This window comes from Dama dama, chromosome 7, assembly GCF_033118175.1.
Source record: "Dama dama isolate Ldn47 chromosome 7, ASM3311817v1, whole genome shotgun sequence".
In the NCBI taxonomy this organism is placed as follows: Eukaryota; Metazoa; Chordata; class Mammalia; order Artiodactyla; family Cervidae; genus Dama; species Dama dama.
Genome location: NC_083687.1, coordinates 34827083 through 34854505, shown reverse-complemented (window position 1 = coordinate 34854505; position 27423 = coordinate 34827083). Strand labels below are relative to the sequence as shown.

The 27423-nt window shown below is 40.4% G+C and overlaps 2 protein-coding genes and 1 non-coding gene across 4 annotated transcripts in view; 1 reads left to right on the top strand and 2 right to left on the bottom strand.

Moving 5' to 3' along the window:
- Window positions 1-19516, top strand: part of MRS2 (magnesium transporter MRS2) — a 36517-nt gene extending 17001 nt beyond the window's left edge. Inside the window, exons 8-11 of the mRNA XM_061147512.1 lie at window positions 7377-7529; window positions 7775-7892; window positions 16285-16398; window positions 16929-19516. Of these exons, the coding sequence (XP_061003495.1) occupies window positions 7377-7529; window positions 7775-7892; window positions 16285-16398; window positions 16929-17039 (496 nt within the window). The 3' untranslated portion in view covers window positions 17040-19516. The remainder of the gene's footprint in view (window positions 1-7376; window positions 7530-7774; window positions 7893-16284; window positions 16399-16928) is intronic.
- LOC133060010 (U6 spliceosomal RNA) lies at window positions 10245-10351 on the bottom strand. Its single transcript, XR_009693680.1, has one exon. It is a non-coding gene; the product is annotated as a U6 spliceosomal RNA (small nuclear RNA).
- Window positions 19517-19621: 105 nt separating the features above from the next.
- GPLD1 (glycosylphosphatidylinositol specific phospholipase D1) overlaps window positions 19622-27423 on the bottom strand; it is a 54635-nt gene continuing 46833 nt past the window's right edge. The window contains exons 21-26 of one of the 2 annotated variants that reach the window (XM_061147505.1): window positions 26465-26641; window positions 25976-26136; window positions 24631-24657; window positions 24477-24527; window positions 21845-21933; window positions 19622-21217 (exon numbers count right to left, since the gene is read on the bottom strand). In XM_061147505.1, the coding sequence (XP_061003488.1) occupies window positions 21847-21933; window positions 24477-24527; window positions 24631-24657; window positions 25976-26136; window positions 26465-26641 (503 nt within the window). In that variant the 3' untranslated portion in view covers window positions 19622-21217; window positions 21845-21846. Of the gene's footprint in view, window positions 21934-24476; window positions 24528-24630; window positions 24658-25975; window positions 26137-26464; window positions 26642-27423 lie in introns of both variants that reach the window. The other variant, XM_061147506.1, reaches the window with a different exon arrangement.

Here is a 27423-nt window from a genome sequence, read left to right as displayed (position 1 = left end):
CTGTGACTAGGACTTCCATTACTACATTGAATAGAAGTAGTAAGGGTGGGCCTCCTTGTTTTCTTATTCCAGATTTAGTGGGAAGACTTTCAGCTTTTCACTGTTGAATATTATATTGGCTTTGGGTTTGTCATAAGTGGCTTTTACTGTGTTTTTTTTATGAATGGATTGAATTTTGTCAGGTGCTCTTTCTGTATCTGTTGAGACGATCATGTGGTTTTTGACTTTCATTTATATGGTGTATTACACTGGGAATTCCCAGGTGGCACTAGTGGTAAAGAACCTACCTGCTAATTCAAGAGATGTAAGAGACTCAAGTTTGATTCCTGGGTTGAGAAGATCCCTTGGAGAAGGGTATGACAACCCACTGCAGTATTCTTGCTTCCCAAATTCCCATGGACAGAGGAGCCTAGCAGGCTGCAGTCCATGCGATTGCAAAGAGTTGGACATGACTGAGCATTGTTTGATTGATTTTGCGTATGTTGAAGCATCCTTGTGAATTTGTGATAAATCCCTCTTGGTTTTGGTACATGATCTTTTTTATATGTTGTTTGATTCAGTTTGCTGATATTTTGTTGAGAATTTTTGTATCTATATTCATTGAAGGTATTTGCCTATGATTTTCTGTTTTGGTGGTATTTGTTTAGTTTTGTTATCAGGTGATTGATGGTGGCTTCATGGCAATCCACTCCAGCCTGGAGAATTCCATGGACAGACCATGGTGTCACAGTCAGACATGACTGAGTGACTAACACACTTTCATATTACTAACATGTCTTAGGAAGTGTTCTCCCCTCTCCAGTCTTAGAAGAGTTTAAGAAGGATGAGTGTAAGAAGTTCTTTGTATGTTTGGAATAATTTGCCTGTAAAGCAACTTGGTCCTGGACTTTTGTTTGTAGGGAGTTTTTGTTTTTTGTGTTTTTCTAAATTACAGATTCTATTTCACTTCTAGTGATCAGTCAGTTCAGATTATCTTTTCTCCTTAATTCAGTTTTGGTGGGCTATATCTTTCTAGAAAGTTGTCCATTTCTTCTAAGTTGGCAAATTTGTTGGCTTATAATTGTTCATAGTATTCTCTTAAGGTTTTTTTTATTTCTGCAGTATCAGTTGAAATTTCTCCTTTTTCATTTCCTAATTTATTTGGATTCTATCTTTGTTCTTCTTAGTGAGACTGGCCAGAGGTTTGTCAATTTTGTTTATCCTTTCAAAGACCCAGTTCTTGATTTTACTGATTTTTTTTTTTTTTTTTTTGGCTCTGCTGGGTCTTTGTTCCTGCACGGACTTTCTCTGGTTCTGGCAAGTGGGGATCACTCTGGTAGCAGTGCACAGGCTTCTCACTGGAATGGTTTCTCTTGTTTCGGAGCATGGGCTCTCAGGCACTCGGGACTTCAGTAGTTGCAGCTCCTAGCCTCTAGAGCACAGTTGTGGCATGCGGGGTTAGTTGCTCTGCGGCATGTAGGATCTTCCCAAACCAAGGATCAATCCCATGCTGTGTCTCCTGCAGTGGGAGTTGGATTCTTTACCTCTGAGCTATGAGGGAAGCCTGATGTTGGGTTGTTTTCTTTTTTTTCTATTTTTTTTTTTAATCTCAATTTATTTCCTTCCTGATCTTTATTATTTCCCTCCTACTGACTTGAGGTTTTGGGTTTTGTATTTTCTGATTCTTTTAAGTTGTATGTTAGGTTGTTAATTTGAGATTTTTTTTCCCTTGTTTTTTTGAGGGAGGTGTGTAAATTCCTTTTTTTGTTTTCCTCATTGACCTGTTGGGTTTGTTTTTTTGGTTTTTTTTTTTTTTTTTTAGTGACATATGGATTTCTTTTCCTTTGGTTGATTTCTAACTGTATGCTGTTGTCAGGAAAAATGCTCGAAATAATTTCTTTACTCTTATGGTTGCTGAGGTTAGTTTTGAGTCCTAGTATGTGGTCAGTCCTAGAGAATGTTCCATATGCACTTAAATGTGTATTCTGGGTTTTTTTGAATAATGTCCTGAAAACACCAGTTAAGTCTTAACTCATATCATTTAGGATCTGTTGCCTTAGTGATTTTTCTGTCTAGAAGATCTGCCCATTGATGTGAATGGGGTGATAGTCTCCTGTTGTATTCTCATCAGTTTCTCCTTTTTTATTTGTTAGTGTTTTATGTGTTTGGGGCAATAGATGTTGACAAGTGTAAAATCCTCTTCTTGCATTGATCCTTTTACCGTTATATATTTTCCTTCTTTTCCTTTATGGCTTTTGTTTTAACATCTATATGTCTGATAAGACTATTGTAACTCCTGTTTTCCTGTCATTTCCATTTGCATGAAATATGTTTTTCCTCTCACTTTCAATCTGTGTGTGTCTTTTGCCCTAAGGTGGCTGTCTTGTAGGCAGCATATTGTAGGCTCTTATTTGTTTATCCAGTTTGCCATTCTGTTTTGGTTTGAGTATTCAGTCTATTGACATTCAAGGTAGTTATTGATACTTACATATTTACCACCAGTTTAAACCTTGTTTCCCAGTCTGTTCTGTTTCCTTTTTGTTCCTTTGTCTTTTTCTGTTTCTTTTTGTGGTTTGATGATTTCCTTTTCTCTTACCCTTGTATTCTCTTTGGTCTTTTTTTTTTTTTAAAACTATTGTATGTTTTTGATTTGTGGTTGCCCCGTTTTTCAGGTATGTTAACCCTTTCCTATATCTGCTTGCTTTAGGTTGATAGTCATATAGGCTCAAACACGTTCTAAAAAATAAGAATCAACATTTTCTTACTCTCCTTCCCCACATTTTATGATTTTGATGTCCTTTTTCACATCATGTCTTGTTTATCCTTTTACTGTTCCTTGTGTTTATCTTCCTTTCATAAATAGGTTTTTTTCCAATTTGATCTCTATACTGGCTAACTTAAGTGATTTACTTTCCAACTGTGAGTTCCTCTTTACTGTATTTTTCTTTTCTATTTAGAGAAGAAGACCTTTCAATATTTCTTTCAGGATAGGTTTAGTATTGCTGTATTCTTTATTTTTTGCTTATCTGAGAAATTCTTTATTTCCCCATCCTTAATGATATTCTTGCTGGGCAGAGTACTTCGTGTTGCAGACTTTTCCCTTTTTAAACTTCGAACATACTTTGCCACTCCCTTCTGGCTTGCATCATTTCTGTAGAGCAATCAACTGATAACCTTATGGCAGTTCCCGTGTAATTAGCTCTGTTTTTCTCTTGCTACCTTGAGAATCTTGTCTAACTTCTGCTGTTTTTATAATATGTCTTGGTGTGGATTTGTTTGGGTTCATCTTGTTTGCGACCCTCTGTGCTTTCTGTATCTGGATATCTGATTCCTTCTTTAGATTTGGATAGTTTTTAGCTATAATTTCATCAAATTTTTTCAGCTACAATTTCATCAAATACGTATTTAATCGCCTTTTCTCCTTCTGGAATCACTTTTATGTGTAGATTGGCACTTTATTGTATTATCCCATTGGTCTCTTATAATGCTTTTTTTTCCCCATTTGGCTTTCTGTCTACTGCTTTAATTGGGTAATTTTCATGATGAAACCTGAGCCTCAGCACCCAGCCTCCACCTGCCCCATCAGAGGAACATCTGAGGCTGGGAACTGCCAGGCACCCATCCCAACTGACTACGCAGGTCTTTCCACTCTGCCCTCCACAGATTGGTTGCTGTGCTCCCTTCCAAGGCTCCTTGCCCGCTTCTCCCCCATCCCAGCTGATCTCTCCACCAGTGAGGTGACTTCCCCAGGGATGAAAACGTTTTTTCACCATTCCCTCCCAGGAGCAGTCCCATCCCAGTTCCCTTCTTTTGTCCTACCCAGTTATGTGAAGGTTTTCTTACCATTTTGGAAGTCTGAGATCTTCTGCGGTGTTCAGTAGATGTTCCGTGAGAATTGTCCCAAGTGGATGTATTTTGATGTATTTGTGGGAGAACATGAGAGCCACATACCGCTCCTCTGCTGTCTTGAGCCATTTTGACTGTATTTACATTTTTCAGAACCAGTTTTCTTCCTATATGGAAGTGATACTATACATTTACCTTGGAAAGAAAATGCTCATTATGTTCATTTTTACTTTTTGGTTGTATTTTACCTGATAATGATTTGGACTTTGCACTCATTTGTCAGCATTCGCATGTCTGGATTTTCCTGTAAATGGTAGTATGTGTATTTGCATGACTGTCCCCAGATTCAGGGATGTGAAATACAGTAAAGCCTGTGTAGGGATAAACCCGTGTCCTTAACTTATCTGTGTCATATTTAGGATAAGTTAGCAAAGCCAGTTATACTGGCCTCAATCACAATAACAGAAAAGGCGGAGAGGCTAATTTTTTTTTTGCAATACCTGAATTACTGTTGTTGTTCACTCACCAAGTTGTGTCTGACTCTCTTGTGACCCCAAACTGCAGCACGCCAGGCTTCCCTGTCCTTCACTATCTGCCTGAGTTTGCTCAAACCCATGTCCATCAAGTCGGTGATGCCATCCAACCATCCCATCCTCTGTCACCTTCTCTTGCCCTCAGTCTTTCGCAGCATCAGGGTCTTTTCCAGTGGATCAGGTCTTCGAATCAGGTGGCCAGAGGATTGGAGCTTCAGCATCAGTCCTTCCTATGAATATTCAGGGTTGATTTCCTTTACAGTTGGTTTGATCTCCTTGCAGTTGAAGGGACTCTCGAGTCTTCTCCAACACCACATTTCAAAAGCGTCAAATCTTCAGCACTCCGCCTTTTTTATGGTCCAGCTCTCACATCCACACATGACTACTGGAGAAACTATAGCTTTGACTATTCAGAGTTTTGTCAGTAAAGTAATGTTTCCACTTTTTAATACATTGTCTAGGTTTGTCATAGCTTTTCCTCCAAGGAGCAAGCATCTTTTAATTTCAGACTGCAGTCACCATCCGCAGTGATTGTGGAGCCCAAGAAAAAAATCTATCACCGTTTCCATTTTCTCCCCATCTGTTTGCTGTGAAGTGATGGGACTTTGTTTTTTGAACATTGAGTTGTAAGCCAGCTTTTTGACTCTCCTGTTTCACTTTCATCGAGAGACTCTTTAGTTCCTCTTCACTATCTGCCTTTAAAGTGGTATCATCTGCATATCTGTGGTTGTTGGTATTTCTCCCAGCAATCTTGATTCTTGCTTGTGATTCATCAGCCCTGCATTTCACACGATGTACTCTGCCTAAAGTTAAATAAGCAGATGACAGTATACAGCCTTGATGTACTCCTTTCGCAATTTGGAACCAGTCTATTGTTCCATGTCCATTTCTAACTGTTGCTTCTTGACCTGCATACAGGTTTCTCAGGAGGCAGGTAAGGTGGTCTGACATTCCTATCTAAGAATTTTCCGCAGTTTGTTGTGATTCACAACAGTCAAAGGCTTTAGTGTAGTCAATGAAGCAGAAGTAAATGTTTTTCTGGAATTCTCTTACTTTTTCTGTGATCCAGCGGATGTTGGCAATTTGATCTCTGGTTCTTCACCTTTTCTAAATCCATATGAAACTTCTTGGTTCACATACTGTTGAAGGGTAGCTTGGAGGATTTTGAACATAATCTTGTTAGCATGTGAAATGAGTGCAGTTGTATAGTAATTTGAACATTTTTTGGCATTGAAATGAAAACTGACCTTTTCCAGTTCTGTGACCACTGCTGAGTTTTCCAGATTTGCTGGCATATTGAGTGCAGCACTTTAACAGCTTTTAGGATTTGAGAGAGTTCACTTGGAATTCCGTCACCTCCACTAGCTTTGTAGTAATGCTTCCTAAGGCCTACTTGACTTCACACTCCAGCATGTCTGGCTCAGGTGAGTGACCACACCATCGTGGTTATCTGGTTCATAAGATCTTCTTTGTATAGTTCTTCTGTGTTTTGTTGCTATCTCTTCTTAATCTATTCTGCTTCTGTTGGGTCCTTTTCATTTCTGTCCTTTATTGTGCCCATCTTTGCATGAAATGTTCCCTTGGTATCTCTAATTTTCTTGAAGAAATCTCTAGTCTTTCACATTCTTTTGTTTTCCTCTGTTTCTTTCCATTGTTCACTTAAGAAGGCTTTCTATCTCTCCTTGATATTCTTTAGAACTCTGCTTTCAGTTGAGTGTATCTTTCCGTTTCTCCTTTTCCTCTTCCTTCTTTTCTTTTCTCAGCTATTTGTAAGGCCTTCTCAGAAACCACTATGCCTTCTTGCATTTTTCTTGGGGATGGTTTTGGTCACTAGGTCCTGTACAGATTCACGAACCTTTGTCCATAGTTCTTCAGGCACTCTGTCTACCAGATCTAATCCCTTGAATCTTTTCGTCATTTCCACTGTATAATCATAAGGGATTTGATTTAGGTCATACCTGAATGGCCTAGTGGTTTTCCCTACTTCAGTTTGAGCCTGAATTAGCTGATTATCTGAGCCGCAGTCAGTTCCAGGTCTTGTTTTTGCTGACTGTATAGTTTCTTCATCTTTGGCTGCAAAGAATAAATCAGTCTGATTTCAGTATTGACCATCTGGTGATGTCCATGTGTTGAGTCATCTCTTGTGTTATTGGAGGAGGGTGTTTGCTATGACCAGTTCATTCTCTTGGCAAAACTTAGCCTTTGCCCAACTTCATTTTGTAATCGAGGACCATCTGAATTAAATTTACCCTTTCCCGTCCATTTTAGTTCACTGATTGCTAAAATGTTGTTGTTCACTTTTGCCATCTCCTGTTTGGCCATATCCAATTTACCATGATTTATGAACCTAACATTCCAGGTTCCTATGCAATGTTGTTCTTTATAGCCTCAGACATTATTTTCACCACCAGACACAACTGGGCATCACTTCTGCTTTGGCTCAGCCTCTTCATTCTTTCTGGAGCTGTCTCTGCTCTTGCCCAGTGGCATATTAGACACCTACCACCCTGGGGGGGGCTCATCTTTCAATGTCATATCTTTTTGCCTTTTTATACTGTTCATGGGATTCTCACTGAGTGAATACTGAAGTGGTGTTCCCTTCTCCAGTGGACCGTGTTTTGTCAGGCCCTGACTAGCAAGGACGTGCCCTCCATCTGTTCCACGTAGCCGGGTGCCCTGGTTGTCCCACTGCTGGTCCTCTTGAGTGTGTAAACCTTCATTGGCTGCTGGGTGTTGGTCAGCATACTGCCTGGGGGCCTGGGCAAAGGCCCTATTGGAGTTGCTGGGAAGGAGGTCCGGGGAAGCCTGGAGCTGATGGATGTTGGAGGATGCCCAAGAGCAGAGGGCTCCCTGGTCTCTCTGCTGCCGCTGGCCACCCTGGGGCTAATCCTCCACCCAGGAGCCATGAGGAGCAGAGGATAACTGAATATTGTCTACTAATTCAGGAAGCTTTATGGTACTAAATGTATAACACATGTATCGGGGACATGTTAGTTATGTGAACTCTTTTAATTAAAGTGAAAAGAGCAGCGCTGGGATTGACCATGCAGAGGAGATGGAGTTGCTGTTGGAAAACTACTACCGATTAGCTGAGGATCTTTCCAATGCAGCTCGGGAACTCAGGGCACTGATCGATGATTCGCAGAGTATCATATTCATCAATCTGGACAGGTAAGACGGTGTCATAGAAAACAATCTGTATTTTTTTAATAAAGTAATTATTGCACAGTAATAAAGTGTTTAAGTCTAGCTTTGTTTTTCCATTTTGGAAAGAATTATCCCATCATTATCATTTATAACTACTACATGGGAGTGTCTTTTTAAGGTGTATGTTTAGCCCACATGATCTTTAATAGTGAATTTGCGGTGCTTGGTTGGTGGGCCCTTCTGATCTAAGCAGTTGTTCTCCTCCCCAGCCACCGTAATGTGATGATGAGGTTGAACCTACAGTTGACCATGGGAACCTTCTCTCTTTCGCTCTTTGGGCTAATGGGAGTTGCTTTCGGAATGAATTTGGAATCTTCCCTTGAGGAGGTGAGAAAGTATTATTTCAGTAATCTAGGGATGGTTTTTAATATTTTGAAGATCATTTCTTTTTCATGGATTTTATTTTGTTTTCATTATTTACTTCACTCAGTCAGCTTTTAGCTGTGGCACTAGAAATCTTCATTGTTGTCATGCAGGATCTTCCGTGGCAGTGCATGGACTCTCTAGTTGTGACTTGGAGGCTCCAGAGCGTATCAGCTCAGTAACTGAGGCACGCAGGCTTCGTTGCTCCGAGTCATGTGGGATCTTAGTTCCTGGACCAGGGATTGAACCCGTGTCCCCTGCATTGCACAGTGGATTCTTAACCCCTGGACTACTTTAATGGATTTTAAAAAGAAAGTTCTAACATGTATAGCTGCTTATTGGAATAAAATGTGTACTGTAAATCATTTAAAATTCAAACAGTATTGTTAGACCCTGTAAGGTAGAATGGCCTAGGTTTGAACAGACCAGAGCCTGTGCTGGGATTCAGGAAACTGTCACACAGGGCAGTTTAGGACTACCTTATGTTTCCCATAACAGATAACTACACATGGGAGAGGCTTGACAACAGCATTACACTGTGAGGCCGTGGTAATGAGGGATTTTTTTTTTCCTTATATATCAGGCAATGTGCCATGCAGTTGCATGCTTTGATTCAGTCATCAAAAGTCTAAAAATGAATGTATTTTCCCTGCTTTTTTTTTATAGGTAGAAAAACTGAGGCTCAGAAAATATAATTTGCCCAAGAACACAGAGCTAGGAAACAACAAAACTAGGATTTAGGCTCCAAGACTTGCCTCTTTCACTTTGCTCCATATTTAACACTGACTGGCAGAGTGTTCATGTCCTTGTAACCTTGTACTTTCAGATGTCCCACTGTGAGGTTTCTTTTTTCTTTTTTTTATTAATTGAAGGATAATTGCTTTACAGAATTTTGTTGTTTTCTGTCAAACCTCAACATGAATCAGCCATGAGTATACATAGATTCCCTCCCTTTTGAACCTCCCTCGCCACCCCACCCCTCTGGTTTGATACAGAATCCCTGTTTGAGTTTGCTGAGCCATACAGCTAATTCCCACTGGCTGTCTATTTCACATACGGTAATGTAAGTTTTCATGTTACTCTCTCCATGCATCTCACCCTCTCCTCCTCTCTCCCCATGTCCATCAGTCTATGCTCTATGTCTGTTTCTCTGTTGTTGCCCTGTAAATAAATTCTTCAGTAATATTTTTCTGGATTCCATATATATTCATTAGAATATGTTATTTATCTTTCTGACTTCACTCTGTATAATAGGCTCTAGGTTCATCCACCTATTCAGAACTGACTCAAATGCATTCCTTTTTATGGCTGAGTAATATTCCATTGTGTATATGTACCACCACTTCTTTATCCATTCATCTGTCCATGGACATCTAGGTTGCTTCCATGTTCTAGCTATTGTAAATAGTGCTGCAGTGAACGTTGGGGTGCTTGTGTCTTGTTCAGTTTTGGTTTCCTCAGGATATATGCCTAGGAGTGGGATTGCTGGGCCATATGGTGGTTTTATTCCTAGTTTTTTAGGGAATCTCCATACCATCTTCCATAGTGGCTGTATCAATTTACATTCCCACCAACAGTGCAAGAGCATTCCCTTTTCTCCACACCCTCTCCAGCATTTATTGTTTGTAGACTTTTTGATGATGGCCATTCTGACTGGTGTGAGATGATATCTCATTGTAGTTTTGATTTGTATTTCTCTAATAACGAGCAATGTTGAGCATCTTTTCATGTGTTTGTTAGCCATCTGTATGTCTCTGGAGAAATGTCTGTTTAGGTCTTTTTCCAACTTTTTGATTGGGTTGTTTGTTTTTCTGGCATTGAGTTGTATGAGCTGCTTGTATATGTTGGAAATTAATCCTTTGTCAGTTGTTTCATATTTTCTCCCATTCTGAGGGTTGTCTTCACCTTGCTTATAGCTTCCTTTGCTGTACAGAAGCTTTTAAGTTTAATCAGGTCCCACTTGTTTACTTTTGTTTTATTTTCATTAATCTAGGAGGTGGTTCCTAGAGGATCTTGCTTTGATTTATGTCATTGAGTGTTCTGCCTATGTTTTCCTCTAAGAGTTTTGTAGTTTCTGGTCTTAGATTTAGGTCTTTACTCCATTTTGAGTTTATCTTTGTGTATGTTGTTAGGAAGTGTTCTAATTTCATTCTTTTCCATGAAGCTATCCTGTTTTCCCAGCACCATTTACTGAAGAGACTGTCTTTGCCCCATTGTATTTTCTTGCCTCCTTTGTCAAAAATAAGGTACCCATAGGTGCATGGGTTTATTTCTGGGCTTTCTATCTTGTTCCACTGGTCTATATTTCTGTTTTAGGAAAATATGGAACCCTTCACGAATTTGCATGTCATCTTTGCACAAGGGCCATGCTAATCTCCTCTGTATTGTTCCAGTTTTAGTATATGTGGTGCCAAAGTGAGCACCTACTGTGAGATTTCTTTAGAAATGAATTTGCATTTGCATTCAGCAGGCACACTATGGTGTTGAATTCTGTGTCCTAATTAACAGGTGTGTTTATCTATGTCTATTTTAAGTGGTCCCTTTTAAAAAGTGGTCTTTAAAAGAAGCAGTTCTAATGGCCACTCTTCTGTATAGAACTATTCGGTTGTGGCCAGGGGTGGGGGGTGTTGATTGTCCTTAAGATAGAAATCAGAAAAAAAAAAAAAAAAGAAATCCAAACTCCCTGGCCTGTAAGGCTTTTCCTGGCCTGCTGTGCCCACATCCCCATCTTATCTGCAGCCATTTTGTCCTCACTGTCCATTGATTCATCAGTATGCTTACACTGCTTCCACACATCTCTGCTCACCTCCCACCTTTTTTTGCCTGGTCTGTCTGTAGTTGCTAAGTCATGTGCGACTCTTGCAACCCCATGGATTGTAGCCCACCAGGCTCCTCTGTCCATGGGATTTCCCAGACAAGAATACTGGTGTGGATCGCCATTTCCTTCTCCAGGGGATCCAGTGTCTTCTACATTGGCAGGAGGATTCTTGACCACTGAGCCACCAGGGAAGCCCCTCTTTTTTTGCCTAGTTAATATCTATTTCTCTCCCAGGTTTCAACTGTTGTGTTATTTCCAAGGAGACTCTTCACTGATCGCACCCCCAACCCAGCTGAGTAAAATTACTCTTCTAGTTATTTGTGCCACAATAATCCTACACTTCCCTTTGCCATGAACCTCAGACTTGGAATTGCTTGTCTCCAAAAGATCATAGGTGGTTCAACTGGTAAGCAATCTGCCTGCAATGCAGGAGACCTGGGTTTGATCCTGGGGTTGGGAAGATCCCCTGGAGAAGGGAAGTTCTCTACCAACTTCAGTATTCTGGCCTGGAGAATTCCATGGACTCTATAGTCCATGGTGTCTCAAAGAGTCGGACACTACTGAATAACTTTGACTCACACACACCTGAAAAAGATCATAAGGTCCCTGAAGCAGTGTTTGTCATCTCCTTATAAGATGTGAAAGAAAAGTAAATGCAGTGCATTGATTCATTCATCTCACAGATACAGTGTTTGGCGCCTGTTAGACACTGGACACTGCTTTTAGCTGTGGGGGCATAGCAGTGCATCCCTGCCCTTGTGGCGTCTGTTATAGTGGGGCGGGGAGAAGAAACACATCCATGGTAGGTTAGGCGATAAGTACCATAAAGAAAATTTTCTAAAGGAAATCAGTCCTGAATATTCATTGGAAGGACTGATGCTGAAGTTCCAATACTTTGGTCATCTGATGCCAAAGAACTGACTCTTTGGAAAAGACCCAGATGCTGGAAAAGGTTGAAGGCAGGAGGAGAAGGGGACAATAGAGGATGAGATGGTTGGATGGCATCACTGACTCAATGGACATGAGTTTGAGCAAGCTCCAGGAGTTGGTGATGGACAGGGAGGCCTGGTGTGCTGCAGTCCATGGGGTCGCAGAGCCAGACATGACTGACTGACTGAACTGAAGCATAAAGAAAATTAAAGCCAGGTAGAGGGGGAGAGACTGTTAGCAGGAGAGACACGGGGCATTGTAGAGATAGCGTGGTTGAGGAAGGCCTTTCTGTGAAGGTGACCCTAGAGCAGAGCCTGAATGAAAAGAGAAGGTGGAAAGACCTGGGAGAAAAGGTGACCTAAGCAGAGGGCACCACGCATGTGAAGACTGAGGCAGGTGCACTGAGCTTGTTGAAGGAGCAGCAGGAAGGCCAGAGTGGTCAGAGGAGGGGCGTCACGTGGACGGAGAATGGCAGTGAGAGGGCAGAAGGACAGAGGAGGGAGAGCATGTTGATTTTGGAGCTTGGTAAGGGTTCAGGCTTATTCTAAGTGTTATGGGACCCTCAGAGGCTTTTAAACCCAGATCTAGTAAAAAGTCCAGTAGTCACCAAACTGTCTTGTGCGACATAAACCAGCCCTGGACATCCTCAGAAGGTCCTTCCGAAGACCATTGCAAGTTCTCCAGCTCGTGACTGTGTAACTCTACAAGTTCCTGTCCTTCTCCCAAGTCATTTTGTTAAGAACTATGTTTATATACATATACTCTTTCTACAAGCTAACTCCATCTTATACTCATTCTAATATTTTTTTCTAAATGCATGGGTTTATTTAATTTTTTAAAAAGAATTTTTAGCAATTCCTTTCTGTTAGTTCCAGCGTATCCAGTCCTGGTGTTAGTGAGATATGAGTAGGAAGACGTCAGCTTAGTGTGCCCCCACAGAGCAAGATTCAGATCAGTGTCTCACCAGAGTTACAAATTACATCTTCAGGTTTCCTGGACAAGAGTTAAGCATGTTCATTAAATCTATAAATACTAACGGTCTCTCTGTTCTTCTATAGTTAGGGTTATTATTTGAGGTAGGAAAAACATTTTTCTTTTTTAAGATAACATCAAACTATTTCAAGAATAGTAAAAATTCCCATACAGCCTTTACCCAGATTCTTCAAACAGCAACATTTTATCATATTTATCATTCTGTCAGTATATATATATATATATATACTTTTTCCTAAATCATTTGAGAATAAACAAATATGAAGCTCCCTTATGTCTAGATATTTCAGTATATATTTCCTAAAAACACTGACATTCTCTTACATAACCACAGCTCACTTGTGAAAATCAGAAAATTAGCGTTGAAACAACACTGTTTTTCTGATCTGTGGACCCTGGTCAGGTTTCACCACTCAGCACAGTAGAGCCCTTTACCTCATAAAAAATCTTGGATCATGTGTTGCGTGTATTAACAGTTACTGTGTCTCCTTAGGTTCCTTTAATCTAGGCCAGACTTTGTCTTTTTTTTTTTTTTTTTTTTTTTCAGACTTTGTCTTTCAAAGACAAAGGGCCTTGATGCTCACAAAGAATGTAGGTCAGTTGTTTGGCTCTTGATTACTCTTCATTACTAGATTCTGATTGCGACACATTTTTGTCAGTGTTCTTCACATTGAATCCCATCAGGAGACCCTTGATGTCAGTTTGTCTCATTACTGGTGATACTAACTGATCATTTGGTTAAAGGTGGTGTCTGCTAATTTTCTGTCCTATGAAGTTACTTTCTCTGTGGAGTTAAGTATTTTCTAAGAACGCTGTCATTCATCAAATTTGCACCCTCTGGTTTGTTTTGTTTTTTAATTGAAGTGTAGTTGATTGTGTTAATTTCTGCTGTACGGCAAAGTGATTCAATTATACATATAATACCTTTTTAATATTCTTTTCCGTTGTGGTTTGTAATAGGATATTGAATGTAGTTTTCTGTGCTATACAGTAGAGCCTTGATATCCATTCTGTATATAATAGTTTACATCTGCTAACCCCAAACTCCCATTCCATCTCTCCCCCACGCCCCTTGGTAACCACAAGCCTGTTCTGTCTGTCTGTTTTGTAGACAGGTTCATTTGTGTCATATTTTAGATTCCACATATCAGTGACATCATATGTCTTTCTTTCTGACTGACTTAGTGTGCTGATCTCTGGGTCCATCTATGTTGCTGCAAGTGGCATTATTTCATTCTTTTTGTGGCTGAGTAATACTCCACTGTACGCAGGTACCACATCTGTATCCGTTCATCGATGCGGGACACTTTGGTTGTTTTTATGTCTCTCGCTATCATGAATAGTGCTGCAGTGAACACTGGGATGCATGTGTCTTTTTGAGTGATGGTTTTCTCGGATATATGCCATGGAGTGGGATTTCTGGATCATATGGCAGTTCTGTTTTTAGTTTTTTAAGGAACTGCCCTCCTGATTTCCATAGAGGCTGCACCAGCTTACACTCCTCCAGCAGTGTAGGAGGGTTCCCCTTTCTCCACACCCTTTCCAGCATTTGTTAACTGTACAGTTTTTAATGTGGCCGTTCTGGCCAGTGCAGGATGGCACCTGATTGTAGTTTTGATGTGCATTTCTTTAATAATTTGCACCCTCTAGTTTTAGAATCTGCTGTTGCTCCAAAAATGCTTCGTGCCTGAATCAGTTACTACAGGGATGACTATCACATGGTCATTGCTAATTCCATCATTCTTCCTACTTTTGTTCTTTGTCAGATAGAGCCTTCCTTCTCTCCCAATTATTTATTCACTTGTGTCAGTATGGACTCATGGGGTCTTGTTTAATCAGTGAGTTACAGTCTGTCACACTGCCCTCATTATTTATCTTGATGTTCATATTGTTCCTTTCATACCATCTTCTAAGTACTTTTGGCGTGTCTCCATCAGTTTAGAGATTTTTTAGCAGCCTTTGGCATACCAGGATGCTGTAGGTGTCTTATTTCTAAGTAGTAGATTGGCTAGACGGTGGAGATGAAGAGCTCAAAACATAGACACTTAAGCGTGCAATACCATAGGGAATGCCCAAAGCTGGGGGGTGGGGGACGCATTGAAAATCCAACTTTCAGCCACATTCCCCTCCCTTAGTTTCCTAGAAGTCTCACACTCTGCTCTGTGTATATTTTAATGACACATGGAATTTTTAACTTGCTTACCTCTCAAGTTCATCATATTTTAGCAATCCCAGACTTCATTTACAGGGCATTACAGAACCAGTCTACAGGAAAGAACAGTAATCTGGGTATGCTAAATCTTCCTTAAACATAATTTTTACATAATAAATGAGGGTCTTTTTTAGAATAACTGGAAATGTATTCATCCTGGCAGTCAACTGACATTCACACTTGTCTTATTGATAAATGATGTCTAACATCTAACTTCATGTTAAAAGGAAGTAGATTTCTGTATCATATATGGCATGAATTTCCATCAGTGGTTACTGGTCATTTACGCAATGGCTATCTTGGAGGAAATTGGGCTCCCAGTCACTGGAGACCAAGCCATTGTTGATACTAAATAATGGCATTTCTATAGCTGAGGCTCCTAACATGTGAGAGATTAAATTCTGTGATTCTGTATATCCACACATGAACTTGAAAGCACTGCACTGCACAAAATATAGTTTTGAAAATGTCATGGGAATTCCCTGGCAGTCCAGTGGTTAGGACTCTGAGCTTCCACTGCCCGGGACCCAGTCCAAGATCTGGTCAGAGAAACTAAGATCCTGCAAGCCACGTTGCATGGCCACAAAGAAAGAAAATGACAGTGAGGGAAAATGTTAACTATAACTTAGAGGTTTCCAAACTTTCTTGGTTCATGATGCTTTTAGTGTCATAGCTGTTTGGGGCTTCCCTGGTCGCTCAGTGGTAAAGAATCCACCTGCTAATGCAGGAGACGCAGGTTTGATCCGTGGGTTGGGAAGATCCCCTGGAGAAGGAAATGGCAACCCACGCCAGTATTCTTGCCTGGGAAACCCCCACAGGCAGAGGAGCCTCCATGGGGTTGCAAGACAGTCAGATGTGACTGAACAGCAACAGTTGTTTCACAGCATCCCAGGCCAAAAGTTTATTATATTAGAGTTTCTGTCATGTTACTTGGAGTTTGTTTTATGAAGAACAGTTTAAGAGTAGCAGTTCTCACCGTGTTGCACAGATGACACTTGTGTTTTCTTTGAAAATTTAAAATATTCTGAGGTGCTGTAAGGCCAGGACACCTCAGCTCACAGTTCAGCAAGGGTGGCCATAAGCAGAAATTTTAAGTTGTATGTCCTGTATATTAAAATCTGTGTGAATGTAAACAAAGACTGGAAGGAAATACAGAGTAAAAGCAGTTATATTGGTTCACTGATGATCATAAAATACTCTTTTAAATCATGTTTTCCTTCCAGTTTATTTTTTGACTCTTGGTCTCTGAGTGCTGTTAGGGCACTTGTTCTTAGTTCCCATAGGAAGGAGCAGCACAAAGTTTGAAAGTTCCTTTTAAACTCAGGTAGTGACAAGTTCAGGAAATTTTATCACGAAGGAGCCTAGCCTTTTGTGGTTGAAATTGACTGTGTGTTCTCTTCTAGGACCATAGAGTGTTCTGGCTGATCACAGGAATTATGTTTATGGGAAGCGGCCTCATCTGGAGGCGCTTGCTCTCATTCCTCGGACGACAGCTGGAAGCTCCCCTGCCTCCTCTGGTATGAAGGGTCAGACTCGGCACAGCACCACAGCGGGGCTGCAGTCCCCGGGCGGAAGTCCTGCGGCCTGGGCTAGGTTGTCACAGGCTTTGAGACCCTGAACAGGTTTTTTAATTTCTCTCAGCCTCGCCCAGCTTTCCCACTTAAGTCAGTGCCTCCTGCTTCATGTAGTTAAAAGGAGAATTCGATGTTATGTGGAAAGCAGTGGCAGAGTAAGTAAGTTAGAAGTTTATTTTGGTGGAATGCTGTGACAGACATTGTACATTTAGACAGGTGTTAGTAATTCTGGTGCAAGTTTTGTCATAACCAAAACTGAAATGTAGAAAACATTTATCGTGTTAGGAAAAGACAGTTTATCTCTTTTTCATAGCCTTCCACTTGCAGTTTATATCCCTGGAGCAAGTACTCAAGACAGTGATACACGGCTGGCAGGCCTTCACTCCTTTAGTGGTTAATGTATCGTTTTTACTGGTGGTTTTTCTTTTAAACCGACACAACTAAAATTACGAATTTTTTCTGCTTTTATTTAGATGGCCTCTTTACCTAAGAAGACACTGCAGGCAGACAGAAGGCTGGAAGTGAAACACAGCTTCAGGCCAGATGGACTTGGATCAAGCAGGGGTGTCCTAACAAATCGTTAGGAATAACCCAATGGAAACTGAACTATTTTTTATGGTAGTCACAGGGAAATTCTAGTATCTTTTTATTATTTTATGGAATCAGAGACTTGAAAGAAAATCACTGACACTTAAATTATAATGTCTGATGATAAAAATATTATGGCAGTCACAGTACTAGAACTTAATTGTATTTTTGTGCTTGCTTTGTAAAAGACCAAAATTCTATTTCCTACAAACTTAAAAGGCTGTTTTTATAGATGTAAGACATGGAGAGATTAACTTAATCCAGGATTAGATTGTGGTATCGATTTTATTTAATTTATACATGTTAACAAAACTGCAGCCGCATGCCAAATGAAGCCTGGGAACTTGACAAACCCGTAGTTGTGAGATTAGGTAACCACAGTTCTTACTGTAAGGAATCATGTTCTTGTGAATTTCCTGACTCTCAGGTGAAAAAGCTAGCATAATATATATTAACCATAAACTTTAAATCAGCCTTTGACATAACTGTATTTTCTTTTATTTGCACACACACATCCTCCCCCCGCTCTTCTTTTTTTTGGCTGCATGCAGGATCTCAGTTCCCTGACCAGGGCTTGAATCCATGCCCCCTGCAGTGGAAGTGTGCTGTTTCAACCTCTTAACTGCCAAGGAAGTCCCTGCCCCTATTTTTATATAAGGAATACAAAAAGGAAATGAGACATTAATATCAGCTTTGTATAGCTTCCAATTATTTAAAATTTTACTTCCTCAACCCATGAAACTATTTTTCTTTGTTTGACTGTAATTAAAGCCTTTGGAAATAGCTGGAAGTATTTCCATTCTGTTACTGTTTTATAGCTGTTTGAATCATTCCTTGGTTTTTAGGACAGACATGTCACACCAAAAAGGGAAACGTGTAGCAAGATTAACTAGGCTACACATTTTTCATCTGTTTGGCTACACCCGAGAGGCTGGCTGATGGGCTTCCTAAAACAAGAGGGTAGATAAATTTTAAAATTGTATCTGCTACCTTTTTGTTTTCACAGAGTTGAGTTTAAAACATGGCTAATATTTCTATGTCTCAAGCACCTGTGCTACCTGATATCTTCTATGTTTTCTGTATTTTCTGGAGGTTAAAAAGTTACACAGAACATTAGTTATATTCATCTCCAAAAGTAACATACATAGACACTTCTAGAGTCCAAAGCAGCTCTTGCACTACAAAATTAGTAAATAGGGTCCATTTACCAGGTGGGTAAAAATGAATTAAAATGCTCTTTCCAATAGCTGATCTGAAAAAAAACAAATGAAGTTTCCCGTTTCCATGTGTGGTTATGAAAGGACATTGGAACAGCATGAAACACGCTGGGCTTGTCTTGGAGCATGCTCTATGGTGTGGCTGTGGAATGTAAATACCATGACAGATCTATTTGATTTCCAAGATAAAGTATCTTTAACAATATTTAGATTTCACAGGGCACTCTTCTTTGGTATACCTCAGAGCACTATGCTGTTTTTGATCTTCAGGTTATCACTGTAAAATAGATAATATTAATAAATATTACTTAACTGTGACGAAAATTTGGAAGTCCAAGAGGCAAAATGTGATTTGGTTTAAGGTCAGGTACGGGATAGAATTTTGGTCTTTTTTTCTTTCTGATGTTAGTTTGAGGAGGGCTTAGCTAAAATAATTTTCAGTCAGTGTCTCATCAGTAAAAGGGGAAATAAATGCAACTACCTCATAAGTCTGATAAAGGGAAGGTACTAATGGTTTATAAAGTTCTTGAACATGGTTCAGTCAAGTTAATTTCTAGATGTCAGCTGCCTCTGCTTTGGTGATAGATAGCAGGATGCTTCTTACATTAAAGAGCTATTAAATAATAAAACAGCCTATGAAAAAAAAGTTCAGCAGTTTTAAATTTTGAATTTAAATAGATGGAGTATATAAATTATTTGTAAATAAGGTGAAAGAATACCAAATATTCAGTTATGAGTAAGCAGGCAGTCATATCCTCTTTAACATGTACAGGGAATGATATTCTTAACATGTTGTTATTGTAAGACCTCTAAGAAAGTGTAGCAAAAATAGGTGTCATTTTAAGATACTATTAATACTTGCTTTACTCTTGATAGACCAATAACCACTAAATAATCATATTAAAAAGCCATATATTTTGGTGAGTTATTCTAAGATTTGTACACAGCTTTATGTTTTGGAAAATTAATATTAAATATTAAACTCAAATATTAAACTCACTTTAAATTCAGGATTTATTGTCATTACTTTAGTAATGGTAAAAATTTATGTAGTTGGAGCATGGAATAGGGAATTCAGATACCTGAGTTTATTCCCAAACTCACTTCAAATCTCTTTAGGTGTGTGATACAAAGGCATAAATCAGTTCCGGTCTGGAAGCCTGTAAGACAGTCTTTGCATATACAGGTAATAGACAAAAATTGCAAATATGCAACCGTGTTCTGATATCATAAAATAAAGGTAATTTTGAATTGTTGTATAAGTTCAGATTTGTGTTCCTGAGAGATTTAAACCCTATAAGGTATTTTTATTTTAAGTATGTCATAAATCAATTCAAAAGGATAAATTGATGCTTTTGAACTGTGGTGTTGGAGAACACTCTTGAGAGTCCCTTGGACTGCAAGGAGCTCCAACCAGTCCATCCTAAAGGAAATCAGTCCTGAATATTCATTGGAAGGACTGATGCTGAAGCTAAAACTACAATATTTTGGCCACCTGATGCGAAGAACTGACCATTGGAAAAGACCCTGATGCTGGGAAAGATTGAAGGCAGGAGGAGAAGGGGACGACAGAGGATGAGATGGTTGGATGGCATCACTGACTCAATGGACATGAGTTTGAGTAAACTCCAGGAGTTGGGGATGGACAGGGAGGCCTAGCATGCTGCAGTCCATGGGGTCACAGTGAGTCGGACACGACTGAGCAGCTGAAGTCAGAACCAGTGCTTAGAATTACAGTTAACTTAGTGTAGAATGGAAACTTAATCCACCTGTTGAGATAATATATTAGTCTGTCAGGTATTAGGTTTTTTTCTGTATGCCAGGTTTTTATATATTTTCCATACATGCAGTAGGATACAATTTATATAATTTCTTAATACAGGTTAGTATGGTTAAATATCCTATATGAAGACCTGCTTCTAACTTAGTAAATTTTAACCATCTCCTCCCGCTGGTTGCTATTACGTTCAGGAAAATATAAATCTTCAGGTAAAGAATAATTATGTTTAAACACTGGCCCGATCATTTAGTCAAGCATAACACTTTGTTTAGCAGCGGCCTGATGAAGGTATGCATCCTTCTAAATGAAGAGATGCGGTACCGAGAGCACACCTTTACTGAAATGCAGCGTCTTCAGCTTGTTCTTCACTCAGAATAAGGGAATACGAGTAAGTCATTTCTGGTCCCCTAAAAATAAACTTTAATAAAAACAATTCTTCAAATAGGTTGAGCAGGCAAATAGTTGTTAACCAAAAAGCAAATGGTATTTCTGTGTGCTTTGTACTATGCCATAGGGAACCATGCAACTAGTATACCTCTTTGAGAAAGAAGGGACGGGACGGTCCTGGGAGTCAGCCAGAGGTCCTGTCTAGGTGTGAGCCTGTTTATGCTGTTCTCCTATATACACACTCAATATATACTCACAGTTGTAATTCTACTGGTTTTTCCTTTGATTTCGAGTTCAACTTACCCTTCAGCCAAAACCCTACGTCCTCTGACCAGTCTCTTTACTGCCCTGAGAAGCTAAGAGACGGGCTCTGGTCATTTTAATTTTTTCCTGGTTTTAGTATCATTTCATTAGTGTCAGAAGAAAAGAGGTTCTACCCTGATAGAGAATCAACTAGTTACAGTTTACGGATAACAGTGCCCACAGAATTTTAGAGAAGCTGAAATCCTGTGGTCCATTCCCTTCCCTTAAACATTCTACCCTCCAGGCCTGGCAGATGAAATCTGCTCCACTGAGACCAGCCCAGGAAGCAGGGAGGCCAAGCCTGCCTCACTCCTGAGTCCCGCACAGTCACCTGCAGCTCACGACAGATTTCTCTCCTTCCTGTTCTGGTTCTGTTGGCAAGGCTTGTGGCAGTCTCCCACTGCCTGAGGCTTCCTGAGATGACTTCAGATTAGCAGAAGATCACTAGGTGCAACGGTTGTTAGGACAGTCATTTCTCCAGAAGCATCTGAGGGCACAGTCAGGTGATATTTAACTTTTTATATTTGTCCTTCACTGTATGAAACACTGAAGACACAATAGTCCTCATAAGAAAGGACCACATCACTTGCAACGTGATTTTGGAGTTGTGAGGTTATGCCTCACCCCCGTACTTTTCTCCTCGTTCTGTCTCTCATGCTTTTTCTCCTGTGTACTGTGCTTTCTGTTTCACTTTGATTGGAATGGGTCACCAGTTTTTAGCAAGAATTGTGCTACAGAGCTTTTCCTAAGATAACTAGAGACAGGCCTTTCAAGGCATCAGAAAGACACAGGTGCTCAAGTGGAAGAGGAAGTGGGTTGTGCAGCAGGTCTGAGCACAGGAAGCCAGTCAGGAATTAAGTTGAGGTGCACAGGAAACAAGCTTTGCAAAGGGACACGAGTAACCAGCGCATCCACTGTTTCACATACTTCGATGTTGTCACCACTTACTGTGTCTTGGCAGCCAGTCTGTGTGTGTGTCTCCACCCCCAGGAGCCCCACCTGTCGTAAGGTCCACCAAGGCTCCCCTGGATACGCCACTTTGTCCCCCAGAACGCTCACCCAGAAGATGACTCAGCACGAGAGAGGGGGACAGGTGAGGAAAATGGAGTGAAACCTTTAATCTTGGCTGAGGCTATAGATATGAAGTGCCCCAGAGAGTCGGGCTCCCAGAGAACTCCTTCCAGCAGCAACGACAACTTGATTCTGTAGGAGACACAAAACAGGATTCATTCACAACTGTGTCGCTTTCCTGCTGAAGTCCAGGCATCATGTCATGCTCTGAGCTAGAAAGATAAAGCTAGACATTGGCCAGACCCAAGGGCTTGAGCTTAAATGCCTCTTTCCTCTGGTTTAAATACCCCCTTTCTCAGCTCTGTAGGTTCAGAAAACCACAGCTGAGGAAGTCCTCACTAGCTCCTTCTCAGGTACACAAGGGAAAAGTGCATCTGTGAGTGTTTATTCAGCATCCTAGCTGTGGTGCAGTGTAGACGGCATATCTGGAGTAATCTGGCTTCATCAATGTGTTCACACCACCTTCTCTGCCCCTGCTGCTTTCAAAACTGTCTTCAAAGCTTATACAAGTTTTTAAACATTTTTTGAAGTGGATTTTAGTTTTGAAACTACCAAGTGTTTCTGGATAGGTGAGGTGTGGCTGATCTGACTGATGGGTGGAGCAGGGTGTGACCATACAGGGACCAAACCTGTGAAGTTTTTCATTGACTTAATTTTGAAACCTCCCAATGGAATTCAGATGTGTCAGGTACTATGCATGACCTTTTTGCGTGTGTCTTTTTAAATTCCCCCATTGTCAATTAAGAGGGGGAAAAAAGCTGTAAACTCTTACTTGTGGAATTGCTCATTTACTGGATATGTCATAGCTTGGCCACAAGCTAAGTGTCCTCTCCATTGCCTGGTTAAACCACCTCCATTCCTAAAATCAAGTCTTCCCCTGCTCTTGCCCTTTCTGCGCAGTCAGTGTACTCTGATTTCCAGATCCACTCAAGCCCCAGGGGCTCTGCCAGGCCTTCCCTGACTCCCCCAGCCAATTCCCATCAGGGCTCACAGGCTGGCTAAAGGCCACAGGAGGTTTCAGAAACACGGTGGCAATACCACAGACGTAAGTGGTCCTCCTAATTCTAGTTGGTTGCTTAATGCTCACACAGAGAAAGGAAGAGAGGAGTCTTCAAAATCCTAACTTTTACTCATGTCTCCTTAAGAGGCCACCCACTCTCATCATCCTCAGATTGTGTCCATTTTTAAAACATAACCTTCGATTTATCTTCACACTCAAAAGAGTTCTTCAGGGCCCCCAGCCTCAGGTATGTGTTGGGAAAGTGGAGTAATTTTAATATTGACTCATGAACTGTAATTAGGAAGATGAATTTGCAGTGTTAAACAGAAAGGAATCAAATTACTTTCAGATGATCTACACTACCCCCCCCCCCCCTTCAGTTGGTTCATGATTTGTATATGGTTCATGGGTTCTTAGTAACGTCTGATTCCTGGAAAGTGAATAAAATTTAAAATGCAAACCAAATTTACGATATTCTTATGATCATATCTTTTGAGAAGCCCCCCATAGTTTATAATCCGTCTCTTTTTTTGTTGTGGTTAAGCTTGCCCATAAATGAGTTGAAGGGCTACTTGAACTGTTGGCCAGTAGAGGGCAGTTTCACCACAGTGCTTACAAGTCCAAGTCAGGGCCACAGCACCTGCCAAGCCCCGCAGACTTGGTTCTGTACTCAAAACTCTATGATGGCTTCTCTAGCCTTTCATACCACAGTTCACACTTCCAGTTAGCATTTATTACTATACTTGTTTGCCTTTTAACTTCCCACGTGTTAAATAAATCTTAATTTTCCTCAAGAACAGACACTTGGTCTCTTTCTCTCTCATAGCCTAGCACAGATCTGTACAATGTCATATCCTTAAATAAATGAGTGAAATCAGTGGTCTAGCTGTATGTTTTAAGATAAAATCCTTTAAATCTGTCATGGCTATTAAAATTCAAAATGTGCATACCCTTTGACCTAGTAGTCTTCCAGGAATCTAGCCAGCAGAGATATTTGCATAGTTATTCTAAAGCCATACAAAAAGTAACAACTATATAACAAATATATTGTTAGTATGTATTTGGTTCATTCCTAAAGAGCCAAAATATATTAACAATGCTTAGCCAATATGGCAAGGGTTGGCAGACTTTTACAGTAAAGTATCAGGGTAATATTTTAGGCTTTGTGGGACATCAGTCAACTGCAGTTGTGGTAGAGTATCAGAGGTAACTGCAGTCCATGGGGTCGCAAAGAGTCGGACACGACTGAGCAACTGAACAAGCCGCAGAGGAAGAGAAAAGAATGAATGTGGCCATCTATATTCCAGTAAAGCTTGTTAGAGACACTGCAGTTTGAATTCTTGTAAATATCTTGTATCACAAAATAGTCTCATTTTTTCCAGTCATTTAAACATGTCAATCATTTTTAGTTTGTGGATTACACAAAAATAGGCAGCCAGCTAGAGTTGGCCAACAGGCTGTAATTTGCCAACCCCTGTTGTAGAGGATGAAATTGGAGGGGTAGTGAGGAGAACCTTTCACCAAAAACTGATGGGATTATGTGTTTTCTTTTTTTTTTTTTTTTTGAGTCCCTGTTTTTCAAATAAAATCTAAAATACATGCAAAATGAGATCACTCCCAAATCCCAGCCTTAGAACAAACGCAACCACCAAAGCCGTACAGTCTTGGCACTTACCTTTTTCTTGGACCTCACAGTGATCACAGAGCTCCCAAACCTTGAGCCTGCCTGTGAAATACACTGTCTGTTAATGGCCTTTGAAAACATACCATATGATTTTATCAACTTAAAATACGGGAAAGGGCTTCTTTTTTTTTTAGAATTTACTTACTTCAGGAGAAATTAGTACATATTGGGCCTGAAAGAGAGTGATAAGAAAGGGAGACTTAATGTTATTGCTGTTCACGGATTTTTTTCTTTAACCAATTTTAATTATACTCACTCAAATTTCTACATTTTAGAGAAGCCGTTTGTCACCAGAAATTCTGCTTACAGGAATGTAGCTCAGAAAAACAGATGTATAAAAATGTTTATGTGAATATTTATCTTACTATAACAGCAAAAATTTGAAATAGACTAAGTGACTAAGAGTCACTTAAATGGTTTGTCTACAGATAAACAACTAAGCATCTGGTAGATATATTGTATAAGAATATAGAAAGCATAGAAGACTTGTTGATAGGTAAAACAAGATAAAGTTGTGTACAAAATGTACACTAGGATCACAACCATTAATATATACACAGACACAGTGTAAAGGTTTAAGGGTGTGCTTCAGAATCAGCTCTGGTTCAAGTCCCTGTTCTACCATTTCCTAGCAGTGTGACCTGTAACAACTTCCTTCTCTGATCTTCAGTTTCTTTATAATGAACAGAATACCAAACTAATAGCTTTGATGTGAATTAGATTTTATATGTATATAAAAAGTGCTAGGTACAAAGTGTATGCATGCTCAGTCGCTTCAGTCCTGTCCAGTTCTTTGCAGCCCTATGGACTGTAGCCTGCCAGTCCATGGGATTCTCCAGGTAAGAATACTGGACTGGATTGCCATGCCCTCCTCCAGGGGGATCTTTCTAACTCAGGGGTCAAACCCACATCTCCTGCATGGGCAGGCAAATTCTTTACCACTAGCACCACCTGGGAAGCCCAGGCCCACACAGAGTAAGTACACAATAAATGGTAGTAATTAAGTTCATAGAAAAAAAATACTAGCAGGATACACATGAAAAGGTTACTGGACATCTCTGCAGACTGGAATTCTTTGTACTGCATTTTCTAATGGTTTTACAATAAACTCTCTTCTAATTTGAAATTTTAAGTTTAAAATAACAGCCAAGTGTTTTAGATCCAGGAAACTTAAGCAATGAAAGATGAAATAAAAAGGGCTGGAGTCTTCAAGAAACTCCAACGGCCATGGTCTGTTTTCTGCTGTGCGCTCCGAACCAAGAGCCAGTATGACACCACATCGAGCTGAACTTCATCTATGGGGGCAAGCGCTGTAGAACTGCCGGAAGGCAGGCAGCTTTCAAGCAAGTGATTGTGCTCTGACCGCATGTGTGGGTCAGGTTACCTGAGTCCAAGTAGGAACTAAGAGTTCTGGAGTGGACATAATTTACCAAGGCATTAGCAAGTACCGTCCTTTCCCAGTTTGGTGTGGAATTGTGTACAATACTTACCTTTTCTTCTGGACATGGAGTTACCCATGATTTGCATTTGCCTGTCACGTCACCCACGGTGATCTGTTTGCCATTATACACATAAACACAGCCATCCTCTCCCCCCATCAGTCCCGCAGTTGCGTCTGTGTTCCTCAGCGGGGCTGCTATGATGATTTCATCTGTGAACAATGAAAACCAGAAGAAGGAAGTGTCTTACTCCTTGCTGTCATCCTTTCCATTGTTCCACTGCTGGGTCCTCACCCAGCCTCCCACTAATAGTAATGCATCCTTCCCTGGTCTACCCTGATTTCTTTCCAGTGCAGTCAGAGGCTTTTGTTTTCTCTTTCATCATTCATTGATGTGGGTGGCTCTCATTTCACCATGTTCAAGAAGTACAACTCACTCTTGTACATCCGGCTCTGGTCTTGATTTGTTATGAGGCTAGACCAGGGGTGATCCTATCAGGGGGACCCATGTTCTTGGCCAGAGCCACCGTTCCTTTCCTACCTAAGCCATCATTATCCAAGTCACTCAAGTGCAGAACGCCACCAAATCGGGAGAAGCGGCGGTTTCCACTGAAGGTGCTGAGCAGAGAAGGCTGCGAGTCAGGGGTCAGTTCATACATCCGCGTGCTCCCACCTTGGTGCAGGGTCATGGTCAGGAATGACACCTTAGACACGACATCTGAAATAAACCACGGAACAGTAGCTGCCACCGTCACAAGAACGAAGCAAGGATACAGACTTGCAGTGACACAGGCAAAACTATGTCAGATTTGTGAATGCCAAAATTTATATATGATCATTGTAAAAGGTGTGGAAAATACCCAAAAAAAGTATAAAGAAGAAAATGTATGTAATGCATATATTTGTTTCTGGACAGTGATATATACTTACATATACATACCTACACATTTTAATGGGGTTTTTTGCAGATTACAAAATTCCTTTTACTAAGTTTTGGTTTTATATTTAATACTATGATAAATGATATTTATGAATTACTATGATCCTTCCCCCACACTATTTTCTGAGAACAGATTTTTAGAAGGGACCCGTCTAGCATTGGATTTGGGGAATGAGTATTGTTTTTAAGGCTCTTGCCATTTTGCCAAACCTCTTACTAGAGAAAGTACATCAGTTTACATTTCACCAGCAGTGTGTGAGTTCCCAGTCTCAGCTCAACCTTGCCATCGAGTATTCTTTTGCATACCACAAATACTTTGTAGCTTTTAATGAGTACCATAAAATCCCCACTGAATATTTAAACGGTTGTGTGTCGTGGCCACAGTCGGACCCAGAGATCCTGCTGAGCCAGAGGCCAGGGGGACAGGCCTAAATCTAATTATTGGTTTACTTGAACTTGCCCTGCAAGTAGGTCAGATATTTCACGTTTCACTCAATCCGTCCATAGAGCTGTGATTCCCGAACTCTACACTGAAACACTTCGGTGAACTCATGGGGATA